At 45.3% G+C, this 18,429-nt stretch overlaps 1 protein-coding gene across 2 annotated transcripts in view; it reads right to left on the bottom strand.

Moving 5' to 3' along the window:
- LOC125446788 (sorbitol dehydrogenase-like) overlaps window positions 1-18,429 on the bottom strand; it is a 67,183-nt gene that overhangs the window by 6,550 nt on the left and 42,204 nt on the right. Inside the window, exons 8-11 of one of the 2 annotated variants that reach the window (XM_059640210.1) lie at window positions 17,569-17,750; window positions 16,778-16,899; window positions 5,629-13,980; window positions 1,791-1,883 (exon numbers count right to left, since the gene is read on the bottom strand). In XM_059640210.1, coding sequence (XP_059496193.1) covers window positions 13,824-13,980; window positions 16,778-16,899; window positions 17,569-17,750 — 461 coding nt within the window. In that variant the 3' untranslated portion in view covers window positions 1,791-1,883; window positions 5,629-13,823. The remainder of the gene's footprint in view (window positions 1-1,790; window positions 1,884-5,628; window positions 13,981-16,777; window positions 16,900-17,568; window positions 17,751-18,429) is intronic. The other variant, XM_048520603.2, reaches the window with a different exon arrangement.

The following is an 18,429-nucleotide window of genomic DNA, read 5'->3' as shown; positions in this document are numbered from 1 at the left end:
CAACTCCACTTCCCTGCACCCTCCCCGTAGCCCTTGATTCCTTGTGAGATCAAGAATTTGTCGATCTCTACCTTGAAGGCATCCAACGTCCCGGCCTCCACTGCGCTCTGCGGCAATGAATTCCACAAGCCCACCACTCTCTGGCTGAAGAAATGTCGTCTCATTTCAGTTTTAAATTTACCCCCTCTAATTTTAAGGCTGTGCCCACGGGTCCTAGTCTACCCGCCTAACGGAAACAACTTCCTAGCGTCCACCCCTTCTAAACCATACATTATCTTGTAAGTTTCTATTAGATCTCCCCTCAACCTTCTAAACTCTAATGAGTACAATCCCAGGATGCTTAGCCACTCATCATACGTTAAACCTACCAGTCCAGGGATCGTCCTCGGGTGGCTGTCTGTGTGGGTGCCCTCCAGGTGCTCTAGTTTACTCCCAAAGTTAAAAGATGCCTAGTTTGGATGGATTCACCATGTGAAATGTAGGGTTACAGGAATGGGGTGGGAGGTCTGTGCAGGATGGTCTTTGGAGGGTCTGTGCAGACTCAACTGAGCTGAATTCCCAAGTTTTCAACTCTCCCACCCCAGGGAAAAGTCCTTTGTCATTCATCTTATCTATGCACCTTGTGATTTTGTAAATCTCTATAAGGTCACCCCCTCAACCTCATATCCCAGCCTTTCCAGGCTATTTTTGTATCTCAGATCTTCCAGTCCAGGCAAGATCCTAGTAAATCTTTTCTCAATCCTCTCCAGTTTTAATAATGTCCTTCCGGTAACAGGATGACCAGAATTGGACACGGTACTCCAGAAGTACTGCTTACTTTGACAGCTGCTGTGCGATCATCTTGTATTTAAAAAAATTCTCTAACCAGAGGTCTCAACACCCTTTTGCTCCATAAGCCTTGGAATTTACTTCTCATCTTATGACCACGTCAATGTCATAATCCAGATGGGAAGTGTGCACTGGAAATTGACGATTGTCACAAATGTGAAACTGACCCGTTTAATCAGTAGGGATGCTTTACACCTGGCTGTGACCAGTATTTAAGGTGAAAGAAACTCCATTAAGTCCCATCAATGCACAAGCAAACAGAAACTTATCGCTTGTAATAAACATACCCTCCAACTGATTCATGGATTCCAGATTTGTATTGAATTCAAATTCCACTATCTGCTGCGATGGGATTTGAACCTGGCGCTCCAGGGTCTCTGGATTAACAGTCCAGTGATAATATTGCTAGGCTGCTGTCGCCCCTTCCACATCAAGTTTTCCCAGTGTCGTTGGGCAGGTTTGGTAAGATTGAACATTAATGAGGTGAGCTGGGCCATCATCAAAGGAGCTTCACAAAATGCTAACTGCTGTCGGGTGGTGAGATACCGCTACGCCGCAGGAATCTCACGGCCGAGTGTAAAAGATGGAGTGAGATGGCCTCTACATTGAGACCTGCCTGGCTGCACTTCTCGTCTGAATGTGACGCCAACCCACCATTGCCCACAACACTCAGACCCTTGGAAGATTCTACCCTTTGTCTCTATTCTCCTCAGCTGTGGATTTGATCATTCCAGAATTTTCCAGTTTATTTCGTAAGTGCTCATAACCAATCAAAAAAACTCTGATGCTCTGAATCCCTACGTAAAGAAACTTAAGAGTCAACAGTAATTTAGTCATAATTTTTAGCTTGAACTAACTTGCATCAGCAGTAGGCGCAGTGGGTGTAATATTGTCACATAGCGCCATCATCGGGCAGGAGAACTGTACTGAAGCTATGGTTGTAACATCCAGTCCATACTCACCATTTTCTCTGGGAACGCCAGTTTCTAACAGCAACTTCTCACCTACAGCAAAGAACGGCACATGTCCCAGGCTGGATTAAATTCCTGATGGCCCTATTTTTGAAAAAAACAACGGTAGTGACAGCAGCTCACATTCTCAGAGGTTGTGATTTTATTTTTAACTTGAGATCATTCGTGATGAGCGTGAGTTACCATTGTGCAGAGTCTTGACCTGAAGAACATGGACACTTGAATTCTATGTAGGGCTAACACTGAGTGCTCTGAAACTGACAGCTTTCAGGCAATCATTCAAGCACACAAGGAAGCCTTTCAGCCCACCGCACCTAATTTCTGAATCATTTTGTGCCTTCTTCTCATAAGTCTGCACATTTTGCCTTCTCAATTGTCCAACTCCCTCTTACATGCCCTTCATGTCTCTGTCACACTCTCAGGTACCCACTTTGCGCATGATGAAATATTTCCTCAGGTGCCCATTGCTTCTGTTTCCAATTACCGTCAATCTGTGTCCTCTTCTTCGCAGTTAAATGGGAACAGTTTCACCCCACCACTTTGTCTGGACCCATTGGGATTCTGAACCCCTCCACCAAATCCCTTCACTTCTGCAAGAGAAAACACTAATCCCAACATCATCAATCTCTGTCATAACATTATCGAGTTATACAACATGGAAACAGACCCTTCGGTCCAACCAGTCTATGCCAACCATAATCCCAAACTAAACTAATACCACCTTGGCCCATATCCCTCCAAACATTTCTTATTCATGTGCTTATCCAAATGTCTTTTACATGTTGTAAGTGTACCCACATCCACCACATCCTCTGGAAGTCCATCCTCCGCAATGAGGCACTGTTTGTATAAAAACACTGCCTCCTCTTGTATTTTTAAATCTCTCTCCACTCACCTTAAAAATATGCCTCCTAGTCTTGAAATCCCCCACCCAAGGGAAAAACTCTTTTTATTCAGCTTATTTATACCCCTCATGATTAGGTCACCTCTCAATCTCCTATGCTCCAGTGAAAAACATCCCTGTCTATCCAGCCTCTTCTTGTAACTCAAACTTTCCATTCCCAGCAACACCCTGGTAACTTTTCTCTGAACACTCTCTGTTTAATACTACCCTTCCTATAAGAGGGTGACCAGAACTGGACGCAGTATTCTGAAACCTCTCATTCCTGGAACCGTTGTGCGCTATCTCCAAAGGCCCCTCAGCTTCCCTGAAGGTGTGGTTCCACAGAAAGAAGATTGTATTCTCTAACACCCACACCAAGAGGACAAAGTTTTCTACCAACTGGTGTTTTCAGTACAGAGGCTGCTGTTCAGTAGTTAGCATGTAACTGTTCTAGTCTCACCCTGCACCTTGTGTAAGGCAAACCCTCCAGCTCCCCCTTCTGCCCACCGCTGCACTAAAGGGGGCAATGGTGGCCTAATGGTATTACCACTGACACCCAGGTAATGTTCTGGGGAGCTGGGTTCAAATCCTGCCATAGCAGATGGTGGAATTTGAATTCAATAAAAATCTGGAATTGAGTCTAAAAGTGGCCATGGAACCATTGCTGGAAAAACCCATCTGGTTCACTAATGCTCTTTGGGGGAGTTGAAACTGTCATCCTTAGCTGGTCTGGCTTACATGTGACTCCAGACGCACTTAATGTCATTGACTCTTAACTTCCCTCTGGGCAATAAATGCTGACACAGCCAGCGATGTCCACATCCCATGAATGAATAAAAACTCACAAGCTCATAACAACAAACTCATTAGGAATAGTCTCCGAGAGCAAAATGTCAGGGAGCCAACGAAGGAACAGGATATCTTGGATCTGGTAATGGGTAATGTAGCAGCTTTAATAAATAAACTCAGGGTAAAAGATCCCCTAGAAAGTAGTGATCTTAAAGTGATAGAATTTAATATTCAGTTAGGGGGCGGGGAAGGGAAGTAGGGAGGTGTAGTGGCTCAGTGATTAGCACTGCGGCCTCTCAGCACCAGGGACCCAGGTTTGATTCCAGCTTCGGGCAACTGTCTGTGCGGAGTTAGCACACTCTCCCTGTGTCTGTGTGGGTTTCCTCCCACAGTCCAAAGATGTGCAGACTGGGTGGATTGGCCATGCTAAATTGCCCGTAGTGTTCAGGGGTGTGTGGGTTATAGGGAGATAGGTCTGAGTGGGATGCTGCAAGGGTCGGTGTGGACTTGTTGGGTCGAAGGGCCTGTTTCTACACTGTAGGGATTCTATGAAGCAACCACATTTAACTTAGACAAAGGGAGTTACTAAGAAATGAAATAGAGTTAGCTAAAGCAAACCTAGCTAGATAGATTTGCAGAAGTGACAGTAAGCAAGCAGTGGCACACATTTAAGGAGGTAATTTATGCTGTCAGCAAAGTGACACCCCAGTAAGAAGGAAAGATTCAAAAAGATGGATAAACTGATTATAGCTCATCAAGGAAGTTAAGGAGCATATTAATTTGAAATAAACATCACAGAAGGAGGCCAAAGCCCCTGAAGACTGGAATAAATTAATAATCCAGCAAAGAGAACATAACCTATCAGGGTAGACCAGTGAGAAGTATAAAAACAGACAGTGGGAACTTCTCTAAATATATGAAAAGAACGAGATAGGTCAAAGTGAACATAAACACTTTAGAAAATGAATCTTGGGGAAACAGTTATGGGGAACAAAGAAGAGGCAGAGAGGTTAACCAGGTATTTTGCATTATTCTTTACAGTGGAAAATATTTTGAACATCCCAGTAGTATAAAGTGTACAAGGGAGGAATTAAGTACAATCACTGCCATTAGAGTTCTGAGGGAGGTGGCTGAGGAAATAGTGGAGGCTTTGGTTGTGATCTTTCAAAGGTCACTGGAGTCTTGGAATGTCCCAGATGATTGGAAAATTGCTGTTGTAACCCCCTTGTTTAAGAAAAGATCAAGACAAAAGATGGAAAATTTTATGCCGATTAGCCTAACCTCAATTGTTGGTAAAATTCTAGAATCCATCGTTAAGGATGAGATTTCTAAATTCTTGGAAGTGCAGGGTCAGATTAGAGCAAGTCAGCATGGATTTAGTAAGGGGAGGCCATGCCTGACAAACCTGTTTGAATTCTATGAAGAGGAAACAAGAAGGTTAGACCAGGGAAACCCAGTGGATCTTATCTATCTAGACTTCCAAAAGGCCTTTGATAAGGTGCTTCACGGGAGGCTGCTGAGTAAGGTGACAACCCATGGTGTTGAGGTGAGCTACTGGCTTGGATTGAGGATTGGCTGTCTGACAGAAGGCAGAGAGTTGGGATAAAAGGCTCTTTTTCAGAATGGCAACCGGTGACGAGTGGTGTCACACGGCATTCAGTGTTGGGGCCGCAGCTGTTCACTTTATATATTAATGATCTGGATGAAAGGACTGGGGACATTCTGGCGAAGTTTGCCGATGATACGAAGTTAGGTGGACAGGCAGGTAGTACTGAAGAGGTGGGGAGGCTGCAGAAAGATTTAGACAGTTTAGGAGAGTGTTCCAGGAAATGGCTGATGAAGTTCAATGTGAACAAATGCGAGGTCTTGCACTTTGGGAAAAAGAATACAGGGATGGACTGTTTTCGAAATGGTGAGAAAATTCATAAAGCCAAAGTACAAAGGGCTCTGGGAGTGCTGGTCCAGGATTCTCTAAAGGTTAACTTGCTGGTAGAGTCCGTGATTAAGAAAGCAAAATGTAATGTTGTCATTTATCTCAAGAGGGTTGGAATATAAAAGCAGCGATGTGTTTCTGAGGCTTTATAAGGCTCTAGTTAGGCCCCATTTAGAATACTGTGTCCAATTTTGGGTCCCACACCCCAGGAAGGACATACTAACCCTGGATCGTGTCCAGCGGAGATTCACACGGATGATCCCTGGAATGGTAGGTTTAACATACGATGAACAGCTGAGGATCCTGGAATTATATTCATTAGAGTTTAGAAGGTTGAGTGGATATCTAATAGAAACTTACAAGATAATGTATGGTTTAGAAGGGGTGGATGCTGGGAAGTTGTTTCTGTTAGGCGGGGAGACTAGGATCCATGGGCACAGCCTTAGAATTTCAGGGGGTAAATTTAAAACGAAACAGGAAATGAGGAGACATTTCTTCAGCCAGAGAGTGGTGAGCCTGTGGAATTCATTGCCATGGAGCATAGTGGAGGCCAGGACATTAAATGTCTTCAAGGCAGAGATTGATAAATTCTTGATCTCACAAGGAATCAAGGGCTACAGGGAGAGTGCGGGTAAGTGGAGTTGAAGTGCCCATCAGCCATGATTAAATGGCAGAGTGGACTCGATGGGCCGAATGGCCTTTCTTCCACTCCTACGTCACTGGTCAATGAAGAAGTAGAAGCAAAGGAAAGCAGAAATTGCCGGAGCGACTCTGCAGGTCTGGCAGCATCTGCAGAGAGTGAAACAGATTTAACATTTTGAGTCCAGTGACCATTCTTCAGAATTCAAGGAACTAATGGGATAAAGAGAGGTAAGCCCCCAGCCCCAAATGACTCGCATCCTAGGATCCAAAAGAGGTGGCTACGGAGATAACAAATGCATTAGCTGTAATTTTCCAAAAATCATTTAATTCTGGAGAACTACCAAATGATTGGAAAACTGTTAATACGATACCACTATGTGAAAATAGAGGGACGCAAAAAGTGGGTAACTAGAAGCTTATCAGCCTCACATCTATTGTTAGAAAAGTATTAGATTCTATTATTTAGGAAGTAATAGCAGAACATTTGGAAGATCATAATCTAGTCAAGGGTGAAATCAATCCCTGTTGCTGTGAGGCAGCAGTTCAAACTGTACCACAGAGTCTGACACCATTGATCTTCAACAGAACCTCTGAAAGCACAGAAAGTACAAGAAGTTTAAACAACAGTTGAGGGACATGGCGTTTTACAGGCATTTTCCCTAAAATTCAACCAGATCCATGAGTTCTGCAGAGTTACTACTTTCTATCAGGCAGCAATGACTGTCACATCACACATTGGGAAATAGGAATCAACTGCAGAATCAGTTTCTGCAGCAGATGGTCAGGGAATAGCATCAGAGATAATGGGAACTGCAGATGCTGGAGAATCCGAGATAACAAAGTGTGGAGCTGGATGAACACAGCAGGCCAAGCAGCATCTCAGGAGCAGGAAAGCTGATGTTTCGGGCCTAGACCCTTCATCAGAAAATTGTGAACTCGGGGCAAATATAGGAAGAAAAATAAAGGGACAAGCGAGAACAATTGCTTCTTTTTGACTTCCCAGGAGCTTGGACATCTTACTGCTTTTTTCCACAGCAATGTCTCTACCAACCAGATCCGCCTTGTCAACCAATGAATGCCTTCTTCTCCCTTTGTATAAACTGCTTAGATCATCGTTGTGGGTGTCAGAGTTTACTCTCAGAACTTTTAAATGACTACAATATATATCTCAGCCTCCCAGCCCTTTTTACAGTTTGCCCTGAGCCCAAAGCTAGGTTTAAGCCCGCCAAACACAGTGATCATTAATAGTAAACAGACGTGCATTATCAAACACAGAACAAATTGAACATTACACTCGCATTTCTCTTCCCTTTGATTTCCCCAAAAACAGCTTCACAGCTAAAATAGACTGGAGGAATTGGTGTTCTGTTTTCTTTTATATTTTAAAAAGTGGCTGTGAAATATGTTGAACAAATTTAAAAAATGAACTGCAGATGCTGGAAATCAAAAACAAGATCAGAAATTTCCAAAAAAAATCACAGCAGGTCAGGCAGCATTTGTGGAGAGAAAGCAGTTAACGTTTCAGGTCCAGTGACCCTTATTCAAAACGTCAGTTCTGGTAAGGTTTATAAAATCATGAGAGACATGGTATTTTCCCCAGGCTGGGGGAGTTCGAAACTAGAGGGTTTAAAGTGAGGGGGGAAAGATTTAGAAGAGACCTAAGAGGCAACTTTTTCATGCAGAGAGTGGTGTGTGCATGGAACAAACTGCCAGAGGAAGTGGTGGTGGCTGATACAATTACAAGATTTAAAAGGCATCTGGGTGGATATATGAGTCGGAGAGATATGGAGCAAAATGCTGGCAAATGGGACTAGATTAATTCAGAATATCTTGTCGGCATGGACGAGTTGGTCCGCAGGGTCTATTTCTGTGCTGTGCAGCTCTATGGATCCCTATGACGGGATTAATCTGGAATCCCAGTTTAATCCTCTATGGAGATGGGTGCAAATTCCATGGCTACTGGTGGTAGTTAAATTTGATCTATGCATCTGGAATACAAAGCTAGTCTCAGTAATGGTCAGAGAAAGAAATCTGACTCAATGTGATTGCAGTTGGACACTAATGTAGTTGACGAACAGGAGGCTGGAAGAACACAGCAAGCCAGGCAGCATCTGAGGCAAAGGAGAAGCTAACTTTTTGGGTATTGCCCTTCTTCAGGACTGGATGTAGGGGTAGGGGGAGCTGCAGATAAAGTTGTTGTGGGGGGGGGGGGGGAGGTTGTAGCAGAATGGTGGTGATAGGTGGTAAGGCCTAGTTGGTCGATGGGAGGGGCAAATCCAGTTGGTAGCTGGGAGGGAGGGTCAGTAGACGGAATGGCAGAGTGGAGGCGGGGCCTGAAAGGGAGCCAGAGATGGGTGGGACGGTTATTTGAAATTAGAGAGCTCAATGTTGAGTCCTCCATGCTGTAGGGTGCCTTGATGGAAGAAAAGGGCGTTGTTCCTCAAATTTGTGATCTGATTCACTGCGACGCTGGAAAAGGCCGAGGATGGACATGTCAGAGGGGGAGTGGGCAGTGACTAGGAGGTTAGGCTGGCCGTTTCGGCCTAGGTGACATTGCTCAGCGAAATGGTCACCTAAGATCCCCCTACCCCCATATCCAGTCCTGAAGAAGGGTAATTCCCGAAACATTGACTCTTCCTTTCCTCCAGATGCTGCCTGGCTTGCTGTGTTCTTCCAGCCTCCTGGTCTGTCCACCTTGCAAGTCCAGCATCTGCAATTACCATCGCTCCTATCCAAAATCATCTTGGCAGTCCTTTCCTCTACATCTCTGGAACTTCTCAGAGGCCTATAGAAAACTCCACTGGGCCATCACCTGGCCTGCTGTCCAGGCCAAACTTCATCTCTTCCAGATCATATCTTGAGATCAAGGATGAGTTGCTTCCAGTCCAATTGGATGGGATCCAACACAGCTAAACATCCAATGTGGTTGCCGTAATCTCTATAATGTTTTGACAGTCATTTAGTTTGTCTCCAGCACCATCTGATTTTTCATTATTTGTAATTATCTCTCCACCTTAATTGATTCATAGGTCACCCCTTCACTTGCTTTTCAGCCTGTTGACATTCCACTCACACTATGTGTGCTATCTTTTGATACTGTTAATAACATGGAATTACCTTGCTATTGTCTCTCCACCAATACATTCCATGCCTGTGTGCTCCCCTCCACATCACCTGATGAAGGAGCAAAGCACCAAAAAACTTGTGATTTCAAATCAACCTGTCAGACTATAACTAGGGTCATACAACTTTTATTATTGGAAAGGATCATGACTAGTCCGACATTTCCTCACTTCCCCTTTCCCCATAACCATTGAGTTATCCTACTGATCAAGAATCTATTTATCTCAGCCTTAAATATACCAAGGGCTGGCCCCCGTGGCAAGGAGTTCCAACGATTCAGAAAAAATTCTTCCTCATCTCAGTCAAACAAAGATCCTTCACGATCATGCTAAAATGAAATTGCGCGCCAGAGGACAGCAGAGAGCTGATTGTTTTATATGGTTCCCACTGAATCTCCAAATGCCAAGCCTATTCCTTCCTCAAAGTGTCCCTGCTGCAAATGAGACATTGACCAGCTACCAGGAAAGGATTGTCACTGAGTGCCTTTGGATTTCCACACTTGAGGAAACATTTCGAAAGTTCGACATTCTTCCTTTCTCAAAAGCAACAGAGAAACTGTTGAGTTAGCGTACGCTCAGATGGGAATCCAGATTGATGAATTGAGGATCGATTACAACACAGGAGGAAGCCGTTCAGCCCATTGAGTCTGTGCTGGCCAGTTACAAGAGCAAATCACCGAGTGCCACCTCTTTGTTGCCCTCTAACCTTATCCTTCTCAGCAAATGATAAGACTCTGTTTTGAAAGACCTGTCACACTCTCACGGCAGGACAGCCCAATGCCTCAGTATTCAGACTCAATGACTAACCTCATCCCATCCCCTTGACCTGTCAGTTCTCCCTGGACTGACCTATCTCCTCCCTAACTCCTCACCTACACTCACCTTTACTGTCTCCTCTCCACCTATCTTCTCCTCTATCCATATTTTATCCACCTCCCCTTCTCTCCCTATTTATTTCAGAACCCCCTTCCCCTCCCCCATTTCTGACAAAGTGTCCAGACCTGAAATGTCAGCCTTCCTGCTCCTCTGATGCTGCTTGGCCTGTTGTGTTCATCCAGCTCCACACCTTGTTACTGCAGCACCCATTTTTGACATGGCTAATCAGCCTGACTTGTGAAAGAAGTCACTGGACAATATATCCAAATAAGACTGCTGTTTCCTCAAACAGTTCAGCAATTTTTGGAAACCGAAAGAACGGTGGATGCTGTAAATCAGGAACAAAAACAGAAATTGCTGGAAAAGCTCAGCAGGTCTGGCAGCATCTGTGGAGAAAAAAAAAGTTAATGTTTCAGGTCCGGTGACCCTTCCTCAGAACTGAAGGTAACCGAGAAAATGTCAGTTTATATGCAGAAAAAAGGGAGGGGAATGGGGTAGGGAGTAAACAATAGGATACAGCCTGAAGAGAGAGAGAACAGCAGTTGATGGGCAAAGGAGTTGGTAATGATCAGGCTGGGAGGGTGATGAGCTGTTAATGGGGACTGTTAGTGATTAACAATAGGTAGTGTTTTAATGGCAGGCTTTGTGATTCATTCATAGGACGTCATTTACTGCCCATCCCTAGTTGCCCTTGAGAAGATGGTGGTGAATTGCCTTTTGGATCTGCTACGGTCCCTATGAAGCAGGTAGATCCACAATGATCTCCAGCGGGAAATTCCAGGATTTTGGCCCAGCAACCACCAACATATTTCCAAGTCAGTTTGGTGAGTGGCCTGAAGGAAAGCTTGCAGGGGGTTGTGTTCCCATGTACCTGCTGCCCTTGTCCCTCTAGATGATCATGGGCTTGGAAGGTACTGTCTAAAGATCTTTAGTGAATTGCTGCAGCGCATCTTGTAGATAGTACACACTATTGCTACTGAGCGTCAGAGGTGGAGGGAACGAATGCCTGTGGATGTGGCGCCAATCACACAGGCTGCTTTGTCCTGGATATTGTCAAGCTTCTGGAGTGTTGTCAGAGCTGTACCCATCCAGATGAGTGGGGAGTATTCCATCACTCCTGACTTGTGCCTCGTAGATGGTGGACAGGCTCTAGAGAGCCAGGAGATGAGTTACTCACTGCAGTATTCCTTGCCTCATGTAGTGAACATAAACAAACTCAATCTCATCCCGTGATGGTAAGAAGCCCTGACTTTGGGTCTTGGGGACTGCTGAGCGAGCTTCAGTGAGGCACAGCCCTGGCAGCTTCCGGTTAAAGGGCAGTGTGTTTTGGCTGGCAAAAGTGTGGCCAGAGACAGAGGGCATTAGCCACGAGGGTGGGTAGGAAGAAGCCGCCAGAGACACAAAGCCCTGTTTGGGAGGAAACTGGAGAGGGTACACAGCGGGGTAGAAGCAGACAAACCTCTCAGAGTCTGGGAGGTGGTGAGCAGCATGAGATACCCTTCCCTGGTGTGGATGGCAAGCTCATCTCTTCCTGTGTTTCAGCAGAAGGAGTAGGGGCAGTGTCTTTGCTTCAAATCTAATTTGAAACCTAAACCTTTATAAAGAGTTCGAGGCAGTGGCGCGCGAAAAAGGGTTGGGACCGCTTACCATGGTACCACCTACTGCTCTCCAAGGGAATGGGCAACCGGTGCTGGCCCCCTTGATGCCCACATCCCATGGAGTGCAGTGACTCAGTGGTTAGCACTGCATCCTCACAGCACCGGGCACCTGGGTTTGATTCCAGCCTCGGCCGACTGTCTGTGTGGAGTTTGCACAGTCTCTCTGTGTCCACATGGTGTGCTCCAGTTTCCTCCCACAGTCCAAAGATGCGCATCTTAGCTAGATTGACCATAGTGTCCAGGAATATGCAGGCTATGTGGGTTAGCCATGCAAGCTTACAAGGATAGGTCTGGGAAGGATGCTCTTCAGAGTGGACTAGATGGGCTGAATGACCTGCTTCTGCACTGCAGGGCTCTCATGAATTCAAAATGGCATTCCCTTGTTCCCAACTCTTTGAACAGCCAAGGCCCCACTGTTTTGAGATCAGGAATGGGGCTCTCACCATTTCACTTTCCATCTCTGGATTCTCGGGATAACAATTGTTGATTCAAAGCGGTTCTTTCACATCTTCTGGGCTGTACTTATAAGAGTGATGTCAGTGGGATAGGTGGTCAATAAGCTAGAGTCTATTTGATCAGCCAACTTGATGGGCCAAATGGCCTCTTTCCATGCGTTAACTTTTCTACAGTCTGGTCCACATGAGCATTCCTTATTTCTCTCTTCCTTTCTACCCAGAAGAGTCATCATACACAACCTGGCGACTTTCCCGATATCAAAACCAAGGGACAGTTTTATTAAAACTACTAACTGTCACCAGTGAAAGCACCTGTGTAGCTAATTCAATATTTACATGACAAAGCCATTAAGGGCAATGTAAACCATCAAAAGTGAGGGGAAGGTAGTGACAAAGGGAAGGGACTAAATTAAAACGGAGTTAGAGAGGGAGATAAAGCACTGTTTTCTCCATGCAATGCCCACGTCTCCCTAAAGGCATTGAGAACATTGATGGGCACTGCATGCTCTGTCACCCGGGCACTAACATAATTGTGAAGGACAGGCAGTCAGCAGAAATGAGCCTCGCCACAGCCCGTTGCCTGGACCCGTTTATAGCCAGCCTGGCTCACGTGCTTTAATCTTGAGCTACAATAGGATTAGATAATAGATCATGGAATCCTTAGTGTGGAAACAGGCCTTCTGCCTCCTACCTGTCCACACTGACCCTTGAGGCATCCCACCCAGACCTATCCCCCCTTTTACCCTCCTAAGCTACACACCCCTGAACACTATGGGCAATTTAGCATGGCCAATCCACCCTAACCTGCTCATCTTTGGACTGTGGGAGGAAACTGGAGCACCCAGAGGAAACCCACGCAGACACGGGGAGAATGTGCAAACTCCACACCGACAGTCACCCAAGGGTGGAACTGAACCCGGGTCCCTGGTGCTGTGAGGCTGCAGTGCTAACCACTGAGCCACCGTGCTGCATTATCACCCCCTTAACCCTTAGTGGGCCACGAGCAAGGTAGGAAATATCCTGTTCTGACATTCAGTTACACTGAGGGCAGCGTAAGCTTGATAAGTCAGCTGGTTTTCTTCCTGTCAGATTGAGGAAACATGTTGTCACTGGGGATTAAAGTGATTTGGAGTATGTATACAGATCATTTGCAACATGTTTATTCAATTTTTTGATCCTTCAATTGGCTGCAGTATATTGCTCTTCTGCAATCAGTAAATCATATTAATAAGCCTCGATGTTTACTTCAACCAAACATTCCATCGTGCAGTAATTCAAGTATAGAGAATTTCAGGGGACTGGAACAACAGAGAAATAGTGCAAGGATTCTGAAACAAAGACTTTAACTTAATCTTGTGGGCCCTTTGACATTGACCATCATCATTAAACCCACTCACATGGTTCCTAACATCACCTATACCTTTCAGTGGGCGCTCCTTACTCGATCTGGAGCTGTCAGGTGTCGCAGAATTGCTTTTAGCTGCCCTGGCACCCCCAAACAGAATAAAAACAAAAAAATGGACAGGATATTGAGGAGAGTGAAGACTAACAGCTAGGTGCCACTGCCCACATTAATTACATGTGCACAATTATCCAGTGGACTACTGCTGGATGACTACACCTGGAGGTGCACCCTGCACGTCCGTAACCAACCCTCTCAGGGGTTCTAGTTGCTTGGGTTACATTTCAATATGACTTTGATTCCCACTCCTTTCTTTGTGGTTTCAAATGCTTCAAGAGCCTCTTCCAAAGGAAAGCGATGAGTGATCAAAGGTTTCACATCGATTCTCTTCGAAGCCAACATATCTATTGCCACAGGCCACCTAAAGCGACAGAAATGAGAAGAGGGGGGAGTACAATTTTAATCACTCAAGTCATGGTTTATACCCCTCGATAATCTTCCACCTTGAATATTTTTGATTGCTATTTAGTTTTAAAGTGAACTAACAATCTCAGGTTATCTGGCACCTTCACAAGTTAGTGAGAAAAGTCCTGTAACAGCTCAGATATTAATCGTGAAAGGACAGGCACTCAGTCAAATCTCTGTGTCTTGCTCTCACCAGGACAAATGCAAGAATGCCAAATTTCCAACACCATGTGGAGGTGCTGGTGTTGGGTGGACCAGGCCAAAACTCAGACAGGAGAAAAGGGAGCTCACTGGTTAGCCACCTAACTTAGACCGGCTGAGGCATTTACACGAGACAGCAACAGGGAGCCTGCACAGTTCCCAAACTCCTGCCTGATTTCTTGAAGTGATTTCTACAGTGTGGAAGCAGGCCATTTGGCCCATCGAGTCCACATCAACCATCCCAAGAGCATCCCAACCAGCTCCCTATGCTATTCGTTTAACCCTGCATTTCCCATGGCTAATCCACCCAGCCTGCACAGCCCCGAACACTATGTGCAATCTAGCATGGCCAATCCACCCAAACCTGCACATCTTTGGGCTGAGAGGGGAAACCGGAGCACTCAGAGGAAACCCACACAGACACGGGGAGAACATGCAAACTCCACACAGACAGTCACCTAAGAATGAAATCAAACTGGGGTCCCTGGCACTGAGGGGCAGTGCTGACCACTGAGCCACCGTGCTGTCCTTAGTCAATCTGAGTTGATCATTAATTTCAAATCATCACAAGTTATTCCATGGCAGGGATTGCATAAAAAATGGTTTGTCTCAGATTGCCCTTGGTTCGTTTATCAAGGTAGAGGTGCTGGGGAGGCAGTGATGTAGCATGAATGCCACTGGACTAATAATCTAGAAGGGCAGGCTAATGTTCTGAGAAATAAAAGCAGAAAGTGCTGGAGAAACTCAGCAGGTCTGGTAGCATCCATGAAAAGAGAAACAAGAGTTAATGTTTCAACCCTTTGTCAGAACAGAGCTAAAACTAGCTTCTTGTGCTCAAGTCTCTGGATTGGGACATTTTATTGTAATGTTCTAAGGACATTTGTTTGAATCAGGCAGGCGATGAAATCTGCATTGAAAAAAAGCACTGGAATAAAATAAAACTAGTCTAATGATGACTATGTGAACTGTCAATTGTTAAAGAAAACCCATCTGATTCACTAATGTCCTCTGGGGAAGGAAACCTGCCATCCTTACCTGGTCTGGCCTACATGTGACTCAGATAAATAGCGATGTGGTTGACTCTTAACTTAGGGCTGGACTCTAAATGCTGACCTAGCTAGTGGCACCCACTTCACATGAATGAATTCTTAAAACACCTTAATTTGGTGCTCCCCAGTCCTAGACTCTGACACCTGTAGGAACAGTTCCTCCCTGACCTCTACTGTCTAGAACCTCTTCATGGCTTCGAAACGATCAAATCTGATCTTGAACCTTCTCATCTCTTAAGGAGCACATCCCAGTTTCTCCAACCTCTGCTTGAATGTTTCCTCACCAACAATAATTTGGAATAAGGAAGCCCACACTCAGATGAGCCATGATTGTCTTGGATAGTGGAGCAGGCTCGAGGGGCCAAATGGACTGCCCATAATTTGTACACTTGCATCCACAGAACCAGCCAATCTTTTCTGAACCCTCAGATGCAAGGGTTCCCCTTTGAAATTCTAAGTGATGGCAAGCATTTTAAGTGTTTGAACTCAACTTGTAATTAATTCTCACTGTTCTTCTTTTCGTAAAATGCCGACAGTGTTGAAACAGGCCCTTCGGCCCAACAAGTCTACACCGACCCTCAGACCATCCCACCCAGGCCTATCCCCCTATAACCCACCTAATCTACACATCCCTGGACACTACAGGCCTATTCCCATGGCCGATCCACCCAGCCTGCACATCTTTGGATGGTGGGAGGAAACTGGAGCACCCAGAGGAAACCTATGCAGACACGGGGAGAATGTACAAACTCCACACCGAGTCACCCAAGGGTGGAATCGAACCTGGATCCCTAGCACTGTCAGGCAGCAGTGCTACCCACTGAGCCACTGTGCTACCCTCTTTTACATCCCGTTATATCTTGCCTGAAACATCCAAACCCTGGAACATTCAGCTGCCATACATGCCCTTCTCTCAACCAAGTTTCTGCAGTTGTCATAACATTGTAGGCAGCGATGCTAACCACCGAGCCACCATGCCACCTCAGTTGGTACAGCATCAGACTTTTTTCTTCTTTTACTTTGATTGTTTTCATTTACTTCGTGAGTTCAGTCACTGGAGGATTGAGAAAGCAAAGTCACCTGTAATTCAGCCACAGTTTAGAATCGTAGAATCCACACAGCATGGAAGTAGGCCATGCAGCCCATCTATACTGAACCTCCAAACAGTAACCGACCTATCCCTATAGCCCTGTTCACGTACCTAGCCTGCAAATCCCAGAACACTTTGGGCAATTTAGCATGGCCAATCCACCTAACCTACACACCTCTGGACTCACGCAGACACGGGGAGAACACGCAAACACCCAAGGCTGGAATCAAACCCAGGTCGCTGGCACTGTGAGCAGCAGGGGTTCTTCTGATTGACTCCTGCAACTTTGATGGAGAAGTCAGCAGGAAATTTTATTTATGCAGCATGTGAGATTAGCACTGAACCCATACCAACCAGTCAAGTGCATTCAGGAGTTTTAAATAAATACTCTTCTTTTTCCCCCAAGTACTTACGTGTTGCAATATCTGAAAACTCCCCTGATATCCACTTCTCGGATTAACATATCTAATATGGGGATGTTTGCTGAAGGTTCTCCTAACCCAACAAGGACCAACACCCCTCCAGACTTGGTTGCCTAAGGAAACACATGAAATAGATACAGTTAAAAAATACACATTCATTCATAACTTCAGTCAGTTATGGATTCACCTGTCAAAATTCCAAAATTCTACAGTTTGCAATTGTAGGCAAGGATTTAATCATGCAGAAGAACTTTTTCAGTCAAGTTGTCGCCATTGACCCTCCCAGTGATCAAATCAATCACAAATTCTGATTTAAGATATTTACAGTAAACATTGCATTACTTCAGCATTCCCTTCCCTGTTGGTGTTATACAGGGTGCAGGTTTTGCAAAATGAATGGTAAAATTGCCACAGTCTCTGAGATTCCTACAGCGGCCCCCTCATTAGACAGAGAGAGAGAGAGAGAGAGAGAGACGATTGGTGGTGGTTTAACCTGAGACGTGGGGAGACGTTGAGAAGCAGAGTCCTTCATGGTAACCTCAGCCTCCCAGCATCCACCCTGTCAGAACCCTCGTCAGGATACTAGACATTTCAGTAACATCACCTCACCTTTTTCTAAACTCTGGACGGGTAGAGGCCCGACCTGCTTAACCTATTATCATAAGACAATGCCCTTCCTTCTCCAAAACAGTCACGTGAGGTTTCTCTTGAACAGCTTATACAAGGTATAAATTACACCATCAAACCTGTGACTGTCAGCCATGCCAGCTTCCGATACTTACAAGGATACCACCCTGGACGCACAGCTCTGCTCCAGTGCATTCAATGGATATATCAGGCATAGCGCCACCTAGGGTCTGCTTCACTTTCTGACCCAGTTCCTGGGGAGTCATGGTCTTCTCGACTGCAATGGTAAAAGTGGCTCCCATCTGCTTTGCCTTCTCCAGTCTTTTCAGTGATAGATCTGAAACGGTGCAATGGCATTCGAAGTACTTGCGCAGCAATATTTACCAGTGTGTTCAACCGTTTAATAGATCTGTGTCTTTATTCCTTTATTCATTCATGGGATGAGGGCAATGCTGGCTGGGCATCATTTACTGCCCATCCCTAATTGTCAGGGGTGTTGGGTCTGGAGTCACACGTAGGCCAGAGCAAGGAAGGATGACAGTTTCCTTCCCTAAACACATTAGTGAACCAGATGGGCTTTTACGACAGTGGATTCATGGGCATGATTAGACTCTCAATTCCAGGTATTTTATTGAATACAAATTCCACCATCTGCCGTGGTGGGCTTTGAACCTGGGTCCCCAGAACATTATCAGGGTCCCTGGATTAACAGTCCAGCGACAATACCACAATGCCATCACCTCCCCTTTTTGATTATAAAAAACAGCAGGAACTACAGATGTTGTAAATCAGAAACAAAAACAGAAATTGCTGGAAAAGCTCGGCAGGTCTGGCAGCATCTGTAGACATTTCAGGACCAGTGACCCTTCATCAGAATGGTATGTTCCACAAATCCTATGTTTGATTCTGTTGGTTTATTCACAGACCTATGTTGTGGTATGGAGGTGCTGGTGTTGGGCTGGGATGGACAAAGTCAGAAGGCACCAGGTTATAGTCCAACAGGTTCATTTAAAATC

This window comes from Stegostoma tigrinum, chromosome 36 (genome assembly GCF_030684315.1).
Source record: "Stegostoma tigrinum isolate sSteTig4 chromosome 36, sSteTig4.hap1, whole genome shotgun sequence".
In the NCBI taxonomy this organism is placed as follows: Eukaryota; Metazoa; Chordata; class Chondrichthyes; order Orectolobiformes; family Stegostomatidae; genus Stegostoma; species Stegostoma tigrinum.
The sequence above is the reverse complement of the archived record's forward strand: the minus strand, read 5'-3'. Positions and strand labels throughout refer to the sequence as shown.